This window comes from Mustela nigripes, chromosome 14 (genome assembly GCF_022355385.1).
Source record: "Mustela nigripes isolate SB6536 chromosome 14, MUSNIG.SB6536, whole genome shotgun sequence".
Classification (NCBI taxonomy): Eukaryota; Metazoa; Chordata; class Mammalia; order Carnivora; family Mustelidae; genus Mustela; species Mustela nigripes.
Genome location: NC_081570.1, coordinates 51,091,459 through 51,108,430, shown reverse-complemented (window position 1 = coordinate 51,108,430; position 16,972 = coordinate 51,091,459). Strand labels below are relative to the sequence as shown.

At 34.9% G+C, this 16,972-nt stretch overlaps 1 protein-coding gene across 4 annotated transcripts in view; it reads right to left on the bottom strand.

Annotated features, from left to right (window-relative positions):
- Nucleotides 1–16,972, bottom strand: part of ATG4C (autophagy related 4C cysteine peptidase) — a 75,409-nt gene that overhangs the window by 3,972 nt on the left and 54,465 nt on the right. For all 4 annotated transcript variants that reach the window (XM_059374970.1, XM_059374968.1, XM_059374967.1 and 1 more), the window contains exon 10: nt 11,550–11,669. In XM_059374970.1, coding sequence (XP_059230953.1) covers nt 11,550–11,669 — 120 coding nt within the window. The remainder of the gene's footprint in view (nt 1–11,549; nt 11,670–16,972) is intronic.

Sequence of the window (16,972 nt, the reverse complement as noted above, 5' to 3'; positions counted from 1 at the left end):
TTAAAAGAAAAAATAGGATATAAAGTTATATATAAAATATAATCTCAGTCATGTTAAAATCATTTTAAATATGTATTTTCAAAAGGCTAGTAGGAGATACAACAAAATATAAAGTTTTCTATGAACAAAAGACTTAGTGGTGATTTTTTTGTTAGACTTCTAATTTCCAAACTTTCTAACATGTATATCTTAGATAGTTAGGAGAAAACCATTTTTTAAAAAATTTAAGATAACTGAGTTTACTATCTCACGGTTGCTTTTCAAAAGGTGATTCAATGGTTTGCTCAACAATAATTTTAGAATAGGCAAGCCTTCTTCTGTTGTATTTTAATAACATAATCAAAGATACACTAAAGCAGCTTTATTATTTAACAGGCAAAATCAGGGACGCCTGGGTGGCTCAGTTGGTTAAGCGGCTGCCTTCGGCTCAGGTCATGATCCCAGCGTCCTGGAATCAAGTCCCACATCGGGCTCCTTGCTTGGCGGGGAGCCTGTTTCTCCCTCTCCCTCTGCCTCTGCTGCCACTCTCTGCCTGCCTGTGCTCGTGCGCTCTCTCTCTCTGGCAAATAAATAAATAAAATCTCTAAAAAATAATAATAATTAAAAAATAAAAGGCAAAATCATTTTTCAGGAGTTCAAATAATTTATCACATTTTTCCCATGTGCTAAGTTGACAGGTTTCAAAATCTAGAAAGGAAAAAGCTGGAGGACATAAGTTAAGCAATTTCTTCCTCCATAATGCTCATAGGTGTGAGGAAGAACAGAAATAGAACGAGGAGATGACCTCTTCTTCCCCAGGGTAAAAAAACCTTTAGCTCTAGCTTCTGCCACCACACATGTAAAATTATAACCAGTACAGAGCAATCGAGACCTATGTGGTCTATATTCAAAACTATATTCACAGTGGAGCTACATTTTATGTAGTGGTTAGGTTCTAAAGTCAGCCCACTATGTGAAAATCAAACAGTCAAAATCAATATAATTAAAATTATCTTCAAAAGGCCTTTAAATTGTTTAAAGGGTGTTATGCATAGTCTTGTGTGTACAAACCTATTCTATAACATGGAATAGTTGTACATGTAGTACAATTGTACATGTAGTACAATACACTACAGTCTATATTAATTTAGAGTATGTAATAAAGAGTACACGTGGAAAAACATGTTCCTGTTTTATTGCAAGAGTTCACGTAGTTAACTGAAGTAAGTTAAATGAGCATGTGATACTCACTCCTCTCTGTTTTCTCTCTGCTCAATCTTAAATTACTGTAACCCAACTTTTACCCCTTGCCATACTGAACATACTCTCTTCTGGTTCTCAAATTAAAAAAGCTTTTATTAGTTCCTATTCTCGTGATAGTTTTATAGTAATCGACACTGCTAAGCATTACTTTCTTAAAATACTCACTCCCTTTGATTTCTGCAATATTTTGCTTTCCTGTTTCTCCTATTCTCTAAACCATTTCTTCTCTCTCCTTCATTGACTCTATTTATTCCTACATCCCAAAATGCAGATATTAATCAGCTATTGATCCTTTATCTTCTTTATATAGTTCATGTTCTCAAAAATATTATCTATTCTTAGTTTCAGCCATTTCTCTGTTAGGCTTTGTTATTATCCATAATTTACAGTTGAGGGAACTGAAAAATATTGAGGGGTTAGGTGACTTGTGCAAGTTCACATAGCCAGTAACTTGCAGAGCCAGCATTTAAACTTAAGCAGGCTGGTACTGTTATAACCACTATACTATACCGCCTCCTACAGTAAGTAGAGGCATGCTGCAATATCAACTCAAACTGATGATCATTTCTGCCTCCCCAAATTAGCTCCCTTCCAAACTTCTCCAGGTTTCTATCATTGACAACGTCATCTTTATTAGTTAGGAATGGTTTTTGTGCCAACTGACAAAAAGATAAAATACAGCAATGGTTTTAGGTACCAGGAATATAACAAAAGAGTCTGACAATGCTACCTTTGGTTAATTGATGTCAGACAGTTCCTACAATTCTCTTGGCCTTTCCCTCATGGTCACAAAGAACTACAGAAACCCCAGGTGTTGCGTTCACATTCAAGGCAGGGGCAGGTAGATATAAAGGGAGTGACAGAAACACATCTAAATCTACCATTTTATCAGAAGAGCAAATTTTTCCCCAGATATTTCCAACACACATCCCCTTGTATTTCACTGGCCAAACTGTGCTTAAATACAAGGGAGACCAAGAAAAATGAATATTTGGGCACACTGTTCCCCCAAATTACAGGATTCTCTCAGCCAAACAATAAAAAAGAGAGGTGGATATTGAACAGGTAACTAATGGTGCTTGCACACTATTCGGAGAGGAGAACTATGATAAAAATAAAACAGGGTTGGGTGCCTGGGTGGCTCAGTGGGTTAAGCCACTGCCTTCGGCTCAGGTCATGATCTCAGGGTCCTGGGATCGAGTCCCGCATCAGGCTCTCTGCTCGGCAGGAAGCCTGCTTCCCTCTCTCTCTCTCTGCCTGCCTCTCCGTCTACTTGTGATTTCTCTCTGTCAAATAAATAAATAAAATCTTAAAAAAAAAAAAAAAAAAAAAAAAAAACAGGGTAATGTGGTAAGGAAGGCAGGAAGGCTCCTGTAGGTTCTCTAGTCAGAAAAAGCCAAGCTGAGACCCAAATAATAATAATACGCAATCACACATTAGAGTTCTAGGAGAAAAACACTCCAGGTAGGAAAATCAGCTAGTACAAAGGCCTAGGATGCCAATACACTTAGCATGTTCAAAGAACAGAAAGAGGGCCCGTGTGGCTCAAGGATAGAGGAAAAAAGGAAGAATGGTTGGTACATAAAAGCCAGATCATCCAGGCCCTTGTTAGCCACATTAAACATTCTACCTCCTAACATTCAACCATAAACATTCAGTAACACTCTACTGTAATGTTTCTGCTCATGATATCCTGTCATCTAGCTGCCCTTCCTACATCCTTTCTGATCATACAAACTCAGTCCTCAAAGTTCCAGCCCAAAATCTACTGTCAAGTACCTCATTCTGAAGTGCTTATGACTTTTCCCAAAGTTCTACAGATTTGTGTAGCACAAGGATTATAAACAGGGACTATGGAACTTAGTCTCTGCTAAAACCTGGCTAATACCTACAAACTGTATGACCCTGGGCAAGTTACTTAACAAGACTGTCTCGTTTTCTTTAGGCTGTAAAATGTCAGTATTGATAGCATCTTTGCCACAAAGTTGTTGTGAGGAAAGCACTCAGATTACCGGGCCTCTAATATGTTGGCTATTATTACTGTCATTATTATCACAATGTTAGCATTTACTAAATATATTTTTACAGTAATTTTTTTTAAAGATTTTATTTATTTATTCGACAGAGAGAGATCACAGGTAGATAGAGAGGCAGGCAGAGAGAGAGAGGGAAGCAGGCTCCCTGCTGAGCAGAGAGCCCGATGCGGGACTCGATCCCAGGACCCTGAGATCATGACCTGAGCCGAAGGCAGCGGCTTAACCCACTGAGCCACCCAGGCGCCCCTACAGTCATTTATTTTTAATATCCACTTCATGTCTTCCCAATAAACAGTAAGTCCCTGAAGATTTTAAAAGAAATCAGAGTTCTTATCATTAAAACCCAGAAAAAGACCTATGAAAGAAAAATATCCCTCAAATTTCACTTGGAAAGTATAGGACTAGGAGGGGAAATATAATCATGAACATAAACCTGACACACTAAGGTATTTACAAAAATACATTTACCAAATAGCAATGGGTATGAGAAACTGCATACCCCTGGAGAAAAGGGAATGTTTGTTCTAGAAGAGGAAGCAAACTTATTCTCTTGCTTTGTGAGATGGAGTAAAAGTTATGTAGAGAATGATTCCAGCTCAATATAGGAAATGCTTTTTTAACAATAAGGATCTGTCCAAAAATTGAAAAGACTTCCAGGAAAATATTTAGCTCACCATTACCTGAAATGAAGATTAGATAGTCAACTGTCCAGACCATGTGGATTGATGGATAAAGAGGAGACTATAGAGAATAGTGTTTATGAGCGCATATTCTCAAAGTCAAAGTGTCTGAGGTTTAAATCTCAGCACTATCATTTATTAGTTGTGACCTTTTTATGAAGGTTACTGAACCTCTGTAAGGACAAGATTCGTCATGGAAGGCAGCTATACCACCAAAGTAAGATTCCTCATATGTACAAGGGGATAACAGTATCTACCTCAGAAGGTTTGTGTAGATTAAATGAGATAATATATATCAGGTGTGTAGCACAATATCAAACATATGGTAAGGACTCCACAGACGTTAGCTCTGGATTGAATAACCCCTAAGATCTCCAAGATATCCAGGATTCAATGGCTATAATATACGTTTGTTCTATAGCTAGAGGACAGCTGGATACTTGTAAATATTTTTATTATAATTTATAAATTAAAAATTTACAATTTTTATTATTTTATTAAAAATAACCCCTAAGATCTCTTAGATATCCGGGATCCAATGGCTGTAAATCATGTTTGTTCTGTAGCTGGAGGACAGCTGGATACTTATAAATATTTTTTCCTGTGTGGACATTCATTCCATAATCAAACAATTTCCTAATACTCACATTTTTATTTGAGATTTTCTGCTCAAACATCAGTACTATTAGGTAGTTAAGTTTTATCATTAAAAAATAGTATTTTATTTTACAATTATCTTTAGGCTGAGAACAAGTAAAAAAAAGGAAGAACAGGGGATGTGAGATAAGATAAAAATAATCTACATCAGGCCTTTTTATAAGAAAGCAGAGCAGTGGAGACATAATCTAAGTCAGGGATTGGCAAAGAGATGTGTTGGCAGGATACTTATGAAAAGTGAGCAAGTTCACCCTGCAGAACGTGGAGAGTCAATTCAATAGGAAGACCTAACAATACTGAATTTGTATGTAATCAAAATATACAAAACAAAAGGCAAGAGAACTTGAAGGAGAAATGAACAAACCCACAATTACAAGTGGAAACTTTTATCACATATCTTACATACTATGCAGGAACAAAAAGGACATGAAAAAATTTAACAACACAGTTAACTACTGAGAGACGAGAAAGGGAGGGAAGGAGAAGATTGTTAATAGAAAGATCAAAGACAGGATTAAACAGAACTGTTCCATAGAGGTCCTAAAATCTAAAGAAGTGGAAGATGGAAGAGGTATTGTTTTAGATGCATACCAGTAAACCTGACTTCATCATATTCACCTGACTTCCAAATTTTCCACCTCTCTCAATTCTCCCAGATCATTTGCTTCCCTATCCAGAGAGATTCCATGATTGACCATTTCAATGACATAAAAGATACTCCTAACTCTACCAGAAATTCTGCTATCTCTAACACACCAGACTCTATTGCTCATCTTATCTGCTCCCAAATCAAGGTTTCAAATTCTTAAAAGCAAGTCATGAAGATGTATCAGTTAGGTTCATTGTAATTAGGAGGACCCTCACTATTCTCTTACAGATTTTTACCAGTTTTAATGTGGTAGGTTTAAATAGGGCAGATACTGTGGACCATGTAAGACTTTTATCTGGACATTAAGGAAAATGAAATGGATATACTTTATAAAATTTGTACTCCCCAAATTAAATTATATGTTTCCTGTTTTTCTTGTCCATAACACTATATTTTTATGGAATTTTACATTTTTGTTATCCACTTATTTGTTGATTTAATGTTCATCTTGTCCACATAGACTGTATGTTCATGAAGTTAGAAGTCATAACTTTCTTGTTCACAAGTGCATACCCAGCACCAAACAGTCACTATTCAATATAGTGAGTACTTACTATGGGCCAGGCAGTGTTGTAGAAGCTTTGGGATACATCAGTGACCTAAACAGGCAAAACATTCCTGCCCTTGTGAAGTTTATATTCTACTGGGGAAGACAGGTAATAATAAATATAATAATAATATATATATAATATAATAAATGTAACAGTAATATAAGTAAATTTTATAGTGTATTAGAAAGTTGTAACTGCTAAGAAAAAAATAAAATAACTAAGGTAAGAAGGAATGGTGGAGGACACGGCACCTTTAAATAAGGTGATCAAATTAGGCCTCACTGAAGCGCCTTAAAGGAAGCAAGGATTATCAGTCCTACGGATAATCTGAGGAAAAAAGCATTCCAGTCCTTTGCAACTAGGGTAGATATCTGCAAGGAGGCCAACATGACTGACGCAGAGTGAAAGAGGGTAGAGTAAGGGATAAGGGGTTGAGGTAAGGGAATGGGGCATGGAAACATACATCACCTGGGGTCGTAGAGGATGTGATAAGAACTTTTTATTTATAAGTGAACTGAAAAGTCAATGCAGGTTTCTGAGGAAAAGAGTGGTGTGCTTTGACTTTGGTTTTTAAAAAATCAGTAAGGCTGCTAAATCAAGAACAGGTTTGTGGGGCTCTCTGCTAGGCAGGGAGCCTGCTTCCTCCTCTCTCTGCCTGCCTCTCTCCCTACTTGTGATCTCTGTCAAATAAATAAATAAATCTTAAAAAAAAAAAAAAAAGAAAGAAAGAAAGAATAGGTTTGGGGGAGGAGGTTTAGAAACAAATTAGGCCATTGCAGACCACAGTACTATCAGCAGAGATATGAAAAGTGGTCTGATTCTAGATATATATTGAACATCTAACTGATTATAGGATATGAGAGAGAGTAAGAAGGTAAGGATAACCCCAAGCTTTTGGCCTTAGCAGATAAATTTGCCCTTAAATGAGAAGAGGAAAATTATGAGCAGAAAGAGGCTTGAAAAGGAAGATCAGAATCTGATTTTGGAAATGTATATCAGACATACATAGGATGCTGAATGCATTTGGACATATGTAATCTTTAACTGGAAAGAGAGGTTTGAGTTGAAGACATGATCTTGGTTTTAGCTGACTTATATTTGATATTTAAAGCTATAGGGCTAGAAGAGATCACCAAGATAAAAAAGACATTAGAACTGAAGACTAAGCCAGGGGGTGTTCCAACATTAAGAGACTGGGGAGAAGAGCAGACAAAGGAGAAATGAGAGGGAAAAACTAGTGAAGAATGAGAAAAATCAAGAGAGTGATTATAGAAGCCAAATGAAGAAGATGTATGAAGGTATAGTGAGTGTTCAGCTATGGCAAATATTAATGTCAGGATACGTGGGATGAAGACAAAGATATGACTAATGGACTTGGCCATGTGGAGTTTTGGCAGAATGGTAGGGGTGAGAGCACTCAAATCTTGTTGATTACCTGAACTGCCATATTAATGAACTAATAATTGCTTTCTCCTAGACACTCAGATGTAAAGCAGACTTGTTTAGGGTCTCCGCCTTTCACTTGCCCTCAAAACTGCTTGATCTTATAGACTCTACTTTCACAAACTCTCCGAATAATTCCTTCCTCTCCCATCCCACAGCACTGTCCTCATCCAAGTCTTTGAAAAAAGCATTACAAATCAATGAAGAAAGGTTAGCTTTTTAATAAATAATGCCAGAACAACCAGTTATCCATTTTTTTCCCAAAGAAGATGCAGATCTTAAGACATATACAAGTTTTAAATGTGAAACATAAAACTTCTGGAAGAAATGTAGGAGAATTTAGGAATTCTATTTATGACTTTGGTTATTACATATTTCTTTGATAAAAAATTCAAAACCCATAAAAAAAAAGATTTACTAATTTGACAAAAATTAAAGACACCCTTAACAAGTGAAAATAGTAGCCTGGGAGAATATATTTACAACACATAGAGCCAACAAGTGGTAGGATCCAAAATTATAAATTTGATTTGATTTCCTTCAACTCAAATAACCGTACAGAGAATTAGAGAAAGGGAATAAATAAGAAATTCACAAAAGGGGAACCAAAGGACCAATAAACTTTGGTAAGATGCTCAATTCCACTATTAATCAGGGAAATACAAATTAAAACTACAAAGAAATACTTTGTAGCTATATTTATATTTATATCCATGAGATTGGATAAAAGTATAGAAGTCTTACAATATCGAGTTTTAATAAGGATGTGAATCATTGGAAATTTTCATAGACTCCTTGGTATGATTCCTTTGGAGAGCATTTGACAATATCTAGCAAATCTAAAAATATGCACACCCTGAGACCCAGCAGTTCTACTCTGCTGTGTCTAGGGTATCTACTGTAATAATCCCAGTTAACACAGTACATGTAAATGAAGAGATAAGAACAAGGATATTCTTAAAAACATTATTTGTAATTGGAAAATGAAACAAGCTAGATGACCATTAACAAAAGACAGTTTAAATAAAAAGTAGTAGATTGTAAAATGTACTACTATTCAGCAGTTATGAATAAGCTAGACCAATCCATATAGATCTAATTTCTAAGTCACTATTTAATGAAAAAGCAAATGACAGGATATAAACATTTTCATATAAACATATCATTTGTGATAAATTTACTAACACGCAAAGTAGTATATATGGTTTATGTATATATATAAAGAATGAATATTATATACTAACATAGGATAATAGTTACCACTGGGAAGAAAGGAAGAGAATAAGGTTGAGGAAGGTTAAAATGCTTCAGTTATATATGTATTTTTTTCCCTTATGCTCAATGGTAGCACATGGGTATTTATTATGTTATTCTCTATATTTCTGTATGCTTGAAATTAAAACTAATTTAATAAAATCAACATATTGCTAAATTACAAGACTCTTCACAATAGTATCCAACTTCCTCTTCTAGCCTCATCCTTTGCTGTTTCCTACAGCAGTGTTTTCCAAGCCTTGGACACACATATACCCTCCTCATTATTTTTTTATGTACACCATCTCTGTTACGATTAAGGATTCTTTTTTTTCCATAGTTTTTAACTTAAATAGCCTTGTACAAATCATTAATTAACAGGAAATCACATGTTTAATATGCCAGTTATATTTTTCTAATATGAATATAAATAAATACATATGGATTAAAATATGTATCCTGGTGCTACCTAAAAACATCAAGTGTCACACTTTGGTTTGCAGTCTTACACCAATGGTTCTCAAATTTGGAATACAAGACTACTTGGGAGGCTTGTTAGAACTGGAGACTCTCGGGCCATCGAGGATCCTAATTTAGGGAGTCAGAAGACAGAAATCCTACTCTACATGTACCCTTGGCACTAACAAATTGGACTATTTGCCATTCTCTAGTCAAGCTCTACATTTTCCTTTTCCAATACGTTTCCTCTTGTTATTTCCTCTGCTTGAAGTAACCTTTCTTTTCCTTACAGCAGTAAAAATTAAGCCTACACTTTAAGGGCCAAATTAAATATCACCATCACAATAAAGAACTTTGACTTGGATGTGACATTGCTCTCATTTTAACATCCTTCCTTCTGCTGTCAATTTGTTTCTGTTTCTGTACTAGTGCTTATCATATTCAATGTAATGTATGTGTACTTGTCTTATTCCCTCTCCTGGCCTACAAATGCTACTTGAGGGCAGAAACCTTATACCTGTTCAAAAGTAGTATTATGGCTTGGTCATTTTATGCTCTCAACATGGTAGTTATTCAGATACTTGCTGGGCTGAGCTGTGCTAAACACTGAATTAATTTCACAATTTTTATTAACATTTTAAAAATCATGTAATATATGGCATTAGAATACTCATCCACACATAATAAATTAAACATGAGAATCTAGGCTACCTAGCTTTATTTTCAAAATGAGACAACTGAAATTATATCCTGCATTGAAACAAATAATATAAAATGTATTAATTTTTAAAAAGAAAAAAATAAGTTTAACATAAAAATGCCAAGTTCAGTTTTTAAGATGAAAAGGAAAACTATTTCACTTACAATTTTCCAAGCAAAAGTAAATGATCAAGTTATTAATCAACAAAGAGAGTTTTTGATACTGCTATGAAAAGCTATTAATTTAAGAACAAAACTATTATTTAAAGAAGTTAACTGACTCTGGAAAAATTCTCAGTACTTCAAAATGACATTTCAATATGGTTTTCCTTTATTTTAATATTGCATATTACTCTGATGCATCATGAGCAATAATTTCTAGGTATTTTTCCCATGTAAAAACAATATAAATATACAGGCAATATATATTATGTATGTGTGTATATATATATAATATATAAAACCGACAAAAACTGTTTTAATCAGAAAATATCAATATGCAACTCATTTGTTCATCTTGTTTTTTTTAATTTGGTAATGATAATTTGATTTGTTTCTATTCCAGGAATAGACCACTATTTTAAACACACTTATTTTCACCTAGACAGAAAATAAACTGGTAGAAACAGAAACGGCTTTAAAAGGGAAATGTTCATCAACATAAATCTATATTACAATATCATCTGGACTGTATATTTTAGCACATATTTTACATGATATTTTATAAAGACAGAATTGCCAAAGAAAAATTAAACAAATGTATATACTAACTTCAAACAAGAAAAGGGGGGAAATAGAGAAGACACATTTTGTTACATTCACTTGGCCCTCTGGGTTAAAAAGGAGAATGAAAAGACGACAACTATGAGAAATGAAGAATAAGGAAAGGTTCTCACATATCTCATTTTCTCCTCTCATTCATTTTTCTGTCATTTTCCTGTTAAATTTCCTCTTTTACATGGCAGGTCAAGTAAACTAAACTTAGCTTATATGAAACTTTTTATTCTATTTTTACATTGTAAAAATCAAATTTCAACCCACTGGGTCCATTTTCCAGAAGGAAACTAACTGGAAATTAAAGCAGTAATGAATACTATTATACCTGAACTCAAGTTGAAAATTCCAAAAAATGAATTTAGTATTGGTTTTACTTACCTTAAAATGATAGCCTATTATTATGATACTAATAAAGACAGCCATCCATTTATGCTTACTTCCTAAATAATCTTTTTTATTTTCTAAAGTACTAAATATAGACAGATCTTAAGGTTCTATAAATGTTTTAGCAGTACTCAAAGATCAAAAAAATGCAGAAGTTTAAAGCTTATGAGAGGGAGTTAAATAAACCTATTTCAAAGATCCTGTAAGTAGAATAGATCAGATTAGACAAGCTTATTGGAAGGTAACAACACAGCTCATTTTATAAAGCAGTTCTGAGAAATCCAAAAATACCATTTCTCTTTAAAAAAAAATCAAAGAAGCACTTGGACTAACAAGAAATAATGCTCAATTTGGCTTGATCAAATACTTCATTAATTTTTTTTCTACCCCCTAAGGTATTGCCCTTTTAAAATCCTCTTCAAATAAAATATAACCCTAATTGCTTGCACATGGCTAGTTTGCAAAGGGATTTTTATTTCAACAGTGCCACCTAGTGGAGCAATTGATACTTTCAACTGGTCACTAGTTGGTAATGTTCATTAGTCTCAAAGACTAGGAGTCCCCAGTCTAATTTTCTGGCTCACAATAGTCCTAATAATACTAACAATCAAGAGGAAATTTTACCAAAGAATTATTTACAGAGTTTTGTCCTCTTATAGGTTATGTCTAATAAAAATTAGGTTATTTACAAATATTGTAATATTTTAAATAAAAGTACCTTAGTGATTTCTTCAGAAGCTCGTTTGAAGTCCTGAACGTTTCGACAGTAAAATCCTATCGTACAGCTAGGATCCATTTTTCGAAATGACATCTTTTTGGGAGATGGGCAGTGGAATGTCTGCAATTTTAAAAGTTCTTTAGGATTAATTTAGTTTTATTTGATGGACTTGAATATATACAAGATATTACTTAATTTAAAATTTGCCCTCTAGTTTTTCTCATAAATATGCTTTCATATTTCAAACAGCATTTTAGACTATCCTCTGCAAATGGTCCTTTCCACTCTCCAAAGCTGTAAAACATGACAGCCACCATTATTTACATTCAAGTCAAATCTCCACCTTATGTGGCATTAGTGTCATTCTGTAAAAGAAAACAAGTGTGTCAAAGTGATATGCATTTCTAATACTTGCAGAAGGGAGGAAAAATGTGCCACTGGAAAAGACATACATAAGCTAGTACAAGGTTTAGAATCAAGTTAGTTGTTTCTATGATAGTTCAATTAAAGCTGGGTTGGTTTGGTTGCCTTTTTTAAGATTTTATTTATTTATTTTGAGAGAGAGAGAAGGAGCGGGGTGGGGGTAGGGCAGAGGGAGAAGCAGACTCGCTGCTGAGCAGGGAGCCCCATGCAGGGCTCAATCCCAAGACCCTGAGATCATTAGACCTGACCTGAAGGCAGACGCTTAACCAACTGAGCCATCCAGGCATCCTGAATGCTCAGATAGCTTGTCCTTAAAAATCACTGAGGCTACCAAAGTCTGTTTTTCTGTGTATAAAAAAATGCTTATATGTAAAAAAAGGAGGGCCTTAGAAATATATATATTCAAATTTGTTTATGTTTGTATAAGTGAACTTTAAGGATATACCAAAATTTTTTTTTTTAGATTTTTTATTTATTTATTTGACAGAGAGAAATTACAAGTAGACGGAGAGGCAGGCAGAGAGAGAGAGAGGGAAGCAGGCTCCCTGCTGAGCAGAGAGCCCGATGCAGGACTCGATCCCAGGACCCTGAGATCGTGACCTGAGCCGAAGGCAGCAGCTTAACCCACTGAGCCACCCAGGCGCCCAAGGATATACCAAAATTAACAAGTTTAGGGGAGAGAGAGAAAACTGGGTAAATGGTAGACAGGTATGAGAAATTCTTTATTGTATATTCTATTTTTTTAATTGAAGAATAAGCTCAATTAAGACATGATCTTGGGGGGCACCTGGGTGACAGTTAAGTGACTGACTCTTGATTTCCACTCAGGTCATGATCCAGGGTTGTGAGATGGAGCCCCCATCTGACTCCACGCTGGGGATAGAGCCTGCTTAAGATTCTCCCTCCCTCTCCCTCTACCCCTCCCCCACTCGCCTGTGCACACATGTTCTTTCTCTCAAAATGATCCAGGCCGAATTTGAACTCATAAACTTAAATTTTCCCTACATTTAATATCTAAAACTAAGGGATTTTAACCTGAAACTATCAAAATACAGAAAAACATAGGCTTTCATATTTATGTTCATGGTAAATCAGTCAAAATAATTCTTTTCCCTCCCCCTATATCCATCCCAGTGATCCAATTAGTGTCCCATGTTATCACTAGAGACTATGCAAGCTCCTTTTCAAGCTCCTATTCAAGCTCCTTTTTTCCGTTATAGATAGTTCAATCATATATTAGATTCAAATTCTCTATCACTGCAGTAAATACAGGCCAAACAAATATGTTTTCAAAACTATAACTTCCAAGGCACCTGGGTGGCTCAGTGGTTTAAGCCTCTGCCTTCGGCTCGGGTCATGGTCTCGGGGTCCCGGGATCGAGCCCTGCATCGGGCTCTCTGCTCTGCAGGGAGTCTGCTTCCCCCTCTCTCTGCCTGCCTCTCTGCCTACTTGTGATCTCTGTCAAATAAATAAAATCTTAAAAAAAAAACCTATAACTTCTATAAAATGCTTAACTAGTACTTTATATAGTGAGATCCAACCTAACTAAACTGGAGTCTCCAAAGTACAAGTCAACACAAGTATTGCCTTAGTTGGTCTTTTTTCAACACTGTGTCAACCTGCCTTTTTTTTATCTGTTTTACTGAAAACAGATCTGAAAAGGCACAGAATAACTACATAGACTTGTTAACAATATACAGGAATAGATTAGTGTACACGGCACAGACAGCTCTAGGTCATATTTACAAAAAGTTATTCTAGGAGTGCATGCATGCCTCAGTCGGTTAAGCCTCTTCCTTTGGCTCAGGGCAGGATCCCAGGACCTGGAATGGAATGCTGCATCTGGCTCAGCAGGGGGTCTGCTTCTCCCTCTCCCTCTACCCCTCTTCCCCACTTACATTCTCTCTCCCTCTCTCTCAAATAAGTAAATAAAAAATAAATCTTTAAAAAAAGAAGTTATTCTACATACATATAAGCTATCTAAAAACAGTCCAACTCCTTCCAAAGCCAATAATAAGGAATGTTTATTTAGTTTTTACTACTTAGGGATAAGAAAGGACCAAACGTTTCTACAAGGTCCAACAAAATATTTTTTAAATTCATCTACGAGGATGTCCTATGTTTTTTTTTTTAATTATTGTTTTCATGTAAGAACCAACAAGACTAAACCAAATCGTTTTAGTGTTGTTTCACTGTATTATCTCAATGATCATAGTAATGACAAATACTACATTGTTGTTCATAGTGTTTTGATATATACCAAGAACTTTTTATATTATTCGCAAAAACACAGATATAAATCTCCGATGACTGAAAACTAAAACTGCTATTGGGTGTTACTATATGAGTACTAGGATTCATATTACAAAGAGGCATTTTATAACATTAAAATTTAAAACTATATTCTTTCGTTCACCCAAGAAGATTCTGAAGTCAAGCCAACATTAATTTATAATTCAGAATCATGTCTATTTATTGCAGAACAAGTTAGACTAAAATATTTTCTAAGGGGTGTTACACAGCTATATTTACTTTGTGATAATTCTTTGAGCTATGTACTTATGATTTTTTTTTTAATCTTTACAATTCTGACGATTGGTAAGAGTAGCACCCTCTACTTTACAAACACATTTTAGGGAGTATTTACTAGATACAGTTCTGTGACAATGAAATATGTTTCTGAAAAAAATATATGACTAAAAAAAGAGTCAATTCCCATTTATTTCATTTTTCAATATATTATTTATTCACTGCCTCAACAAATAGTTATTAGGTACCTACTAAATGCCAGGTACTACTCTAGGCTTATTTTCTGGAATAGTTGATCCTATTACCTAAACATACAAATAATACTGAAACAAATACTTTAAGGTGGAGCCTCCTAAGATAATTAGAGAATACCCTTACTACAAAACAAATCCTACTAACTGCAGTCCACATGTGTAATTCATAATGGGTACATGTTTCACTGATGAATTCACTCATCCATCTCTCTAATCAGTCACATCATTCTTAAATCTTTAATGCCACTATTCTCTGATTTTACTAGGGTAGATTAAAATAATCACTGCATAGACATTCTAAAACTTGAAACTGGGGGCCTAGGAATCACAACAGACTAACATGTCTATTAATAAGGCTTTTCCTGCCTTACTAGTGGAATATTAGTATTTAGAAAATCAAATATTGCCTTAATAATAGAATAGAATTTGTTATATAAGAGTTAGAATCTGTAATTCTGAAAGTATATCATAAATAACATGAAACAATAGTCTCTGGTTTGAGAAATCTTATTAAACATACACACACACAAATATGTATTTACATTGAAGATACATTATCTTCTAGTCCTCTCATCCCAGCAATTGATACTCTGCCTGAACCACTGATAGTTGGAACCCACAGTTCAACATACCCTCACTGCTAGAAGCCACTTGTGTTCTTCTCATTCCCTTTTAATTTCAAGCTGTTTTCCACAACTTTTTTCCTTAAGGTGCTCATGTTATTCCTTCATACCCTATTCTCTATATGAAAATTAGAGACATATATGCATTCATGACTACTTACGTTCACTTCACAGTGTTAAAAACTCTGTGTAGATAGAGATGAAGGAAATTCTCTTCTACAAAGTTAACATAAAAATTCAACAGTATAAACTAATATATTTTATAAGAACGTATCCACAAGAATGGAAAATTAGTACAAATATATAATGATACGGAACTATAGGGAAGAAAACAATTCAACAAACAACTAACTAATGTGCTTAGGAGAGTGCCTTGCATATGGAAAGAGTTCAATAAATGGCAGTTTAAAAAAGAATACTTGGGGGGTACCTGGGTGGCTCAGTCAGTTAAGTATTTTACTTTGGCTCAGGTCATGCATGATCTCAGAGTCCTGGGATTGGGCCCCATGTTGGGCTCCCTGCTCAGTAGGGAGTCTGTTTCTCCCTTGTCCTCTGCCCCTCCCCACCCCCCAATAAATAATAAAATCTTTTTTAAAAATAAAAAAGAGGGGTGCCTGGGTGGCTCAGTCAGTTAAGCATCTGCCTTCAGCTTGGGTTGTGATCCCCAGATCCTGGGATCAAGTTCCACACGGGCTCCCTGCTCATTGAGGAGTCCGCTTCTCCTTCCCCCAGCCTTGTGTTCTCTCTCTCTCTTTCTCTCTTTCACTCTAGCTCAAATAAATAAAATTTAAAAATTTAAATAAAAATAAAATAGAATACTTGGTCTGATTTGGTTTCAGTATTTTAAAAGCTCAACTCTAAATATGTAGGAATTCAATACTGTAAGAAAAACAAAAGATGTAATCTGCTAAATTTCCTCTTCAATCTCAAATATTCAGATATCATACTACTTTCTTAAATATTCATAATCCTATTGGATTCAAGGCATTCACTCAAAGTATCAGGACTACTAGTGATTGAATACATGGAATTGAATAAAAGAGCTAAGATTTTAATTTCTCCATCTATTGACCAAAAACAAGTATTGATCAAAAAAAGTTTCTTTCCAAAAATAATTTTGGATGCCTAGGTGGTTCAGCTGGTTAAGCATCCGACTCTTGATTTCAGCTCAGGTCATGATCTCAGGGTTGTGAAAGTGAGCCCCATGTCAGGCGCCCTGCTTAGTATGGAGTCTGCTTGGATGCTTTCTCTCCCCTCTGCCCCTCTCCCTCAAATAATAAATGGAATCTTTAAAAAAATAATTTTGATCATTGAGGTATAAGCATGGTTTTAGAATGCTCGTATCATTATGTCAATCAACTGCAAAATTTCAGTAGCATAAATACACACAACCTACATAAGAAGTCAAGGATGTCAATTATATAGGGCAGTTAAAATACATTCTCCTGGAGCATTTTAAGCTTAAAATATGTTAAAAAGCAAAAAGTGAAATTTCATTTTTGTACAAAAGCAATTTGTTATAGTTTTTATGTTATACTCTCATAGAAAAATAAATGATACTATTCACTAAATAGCCTAAGATACATCCCTAAGC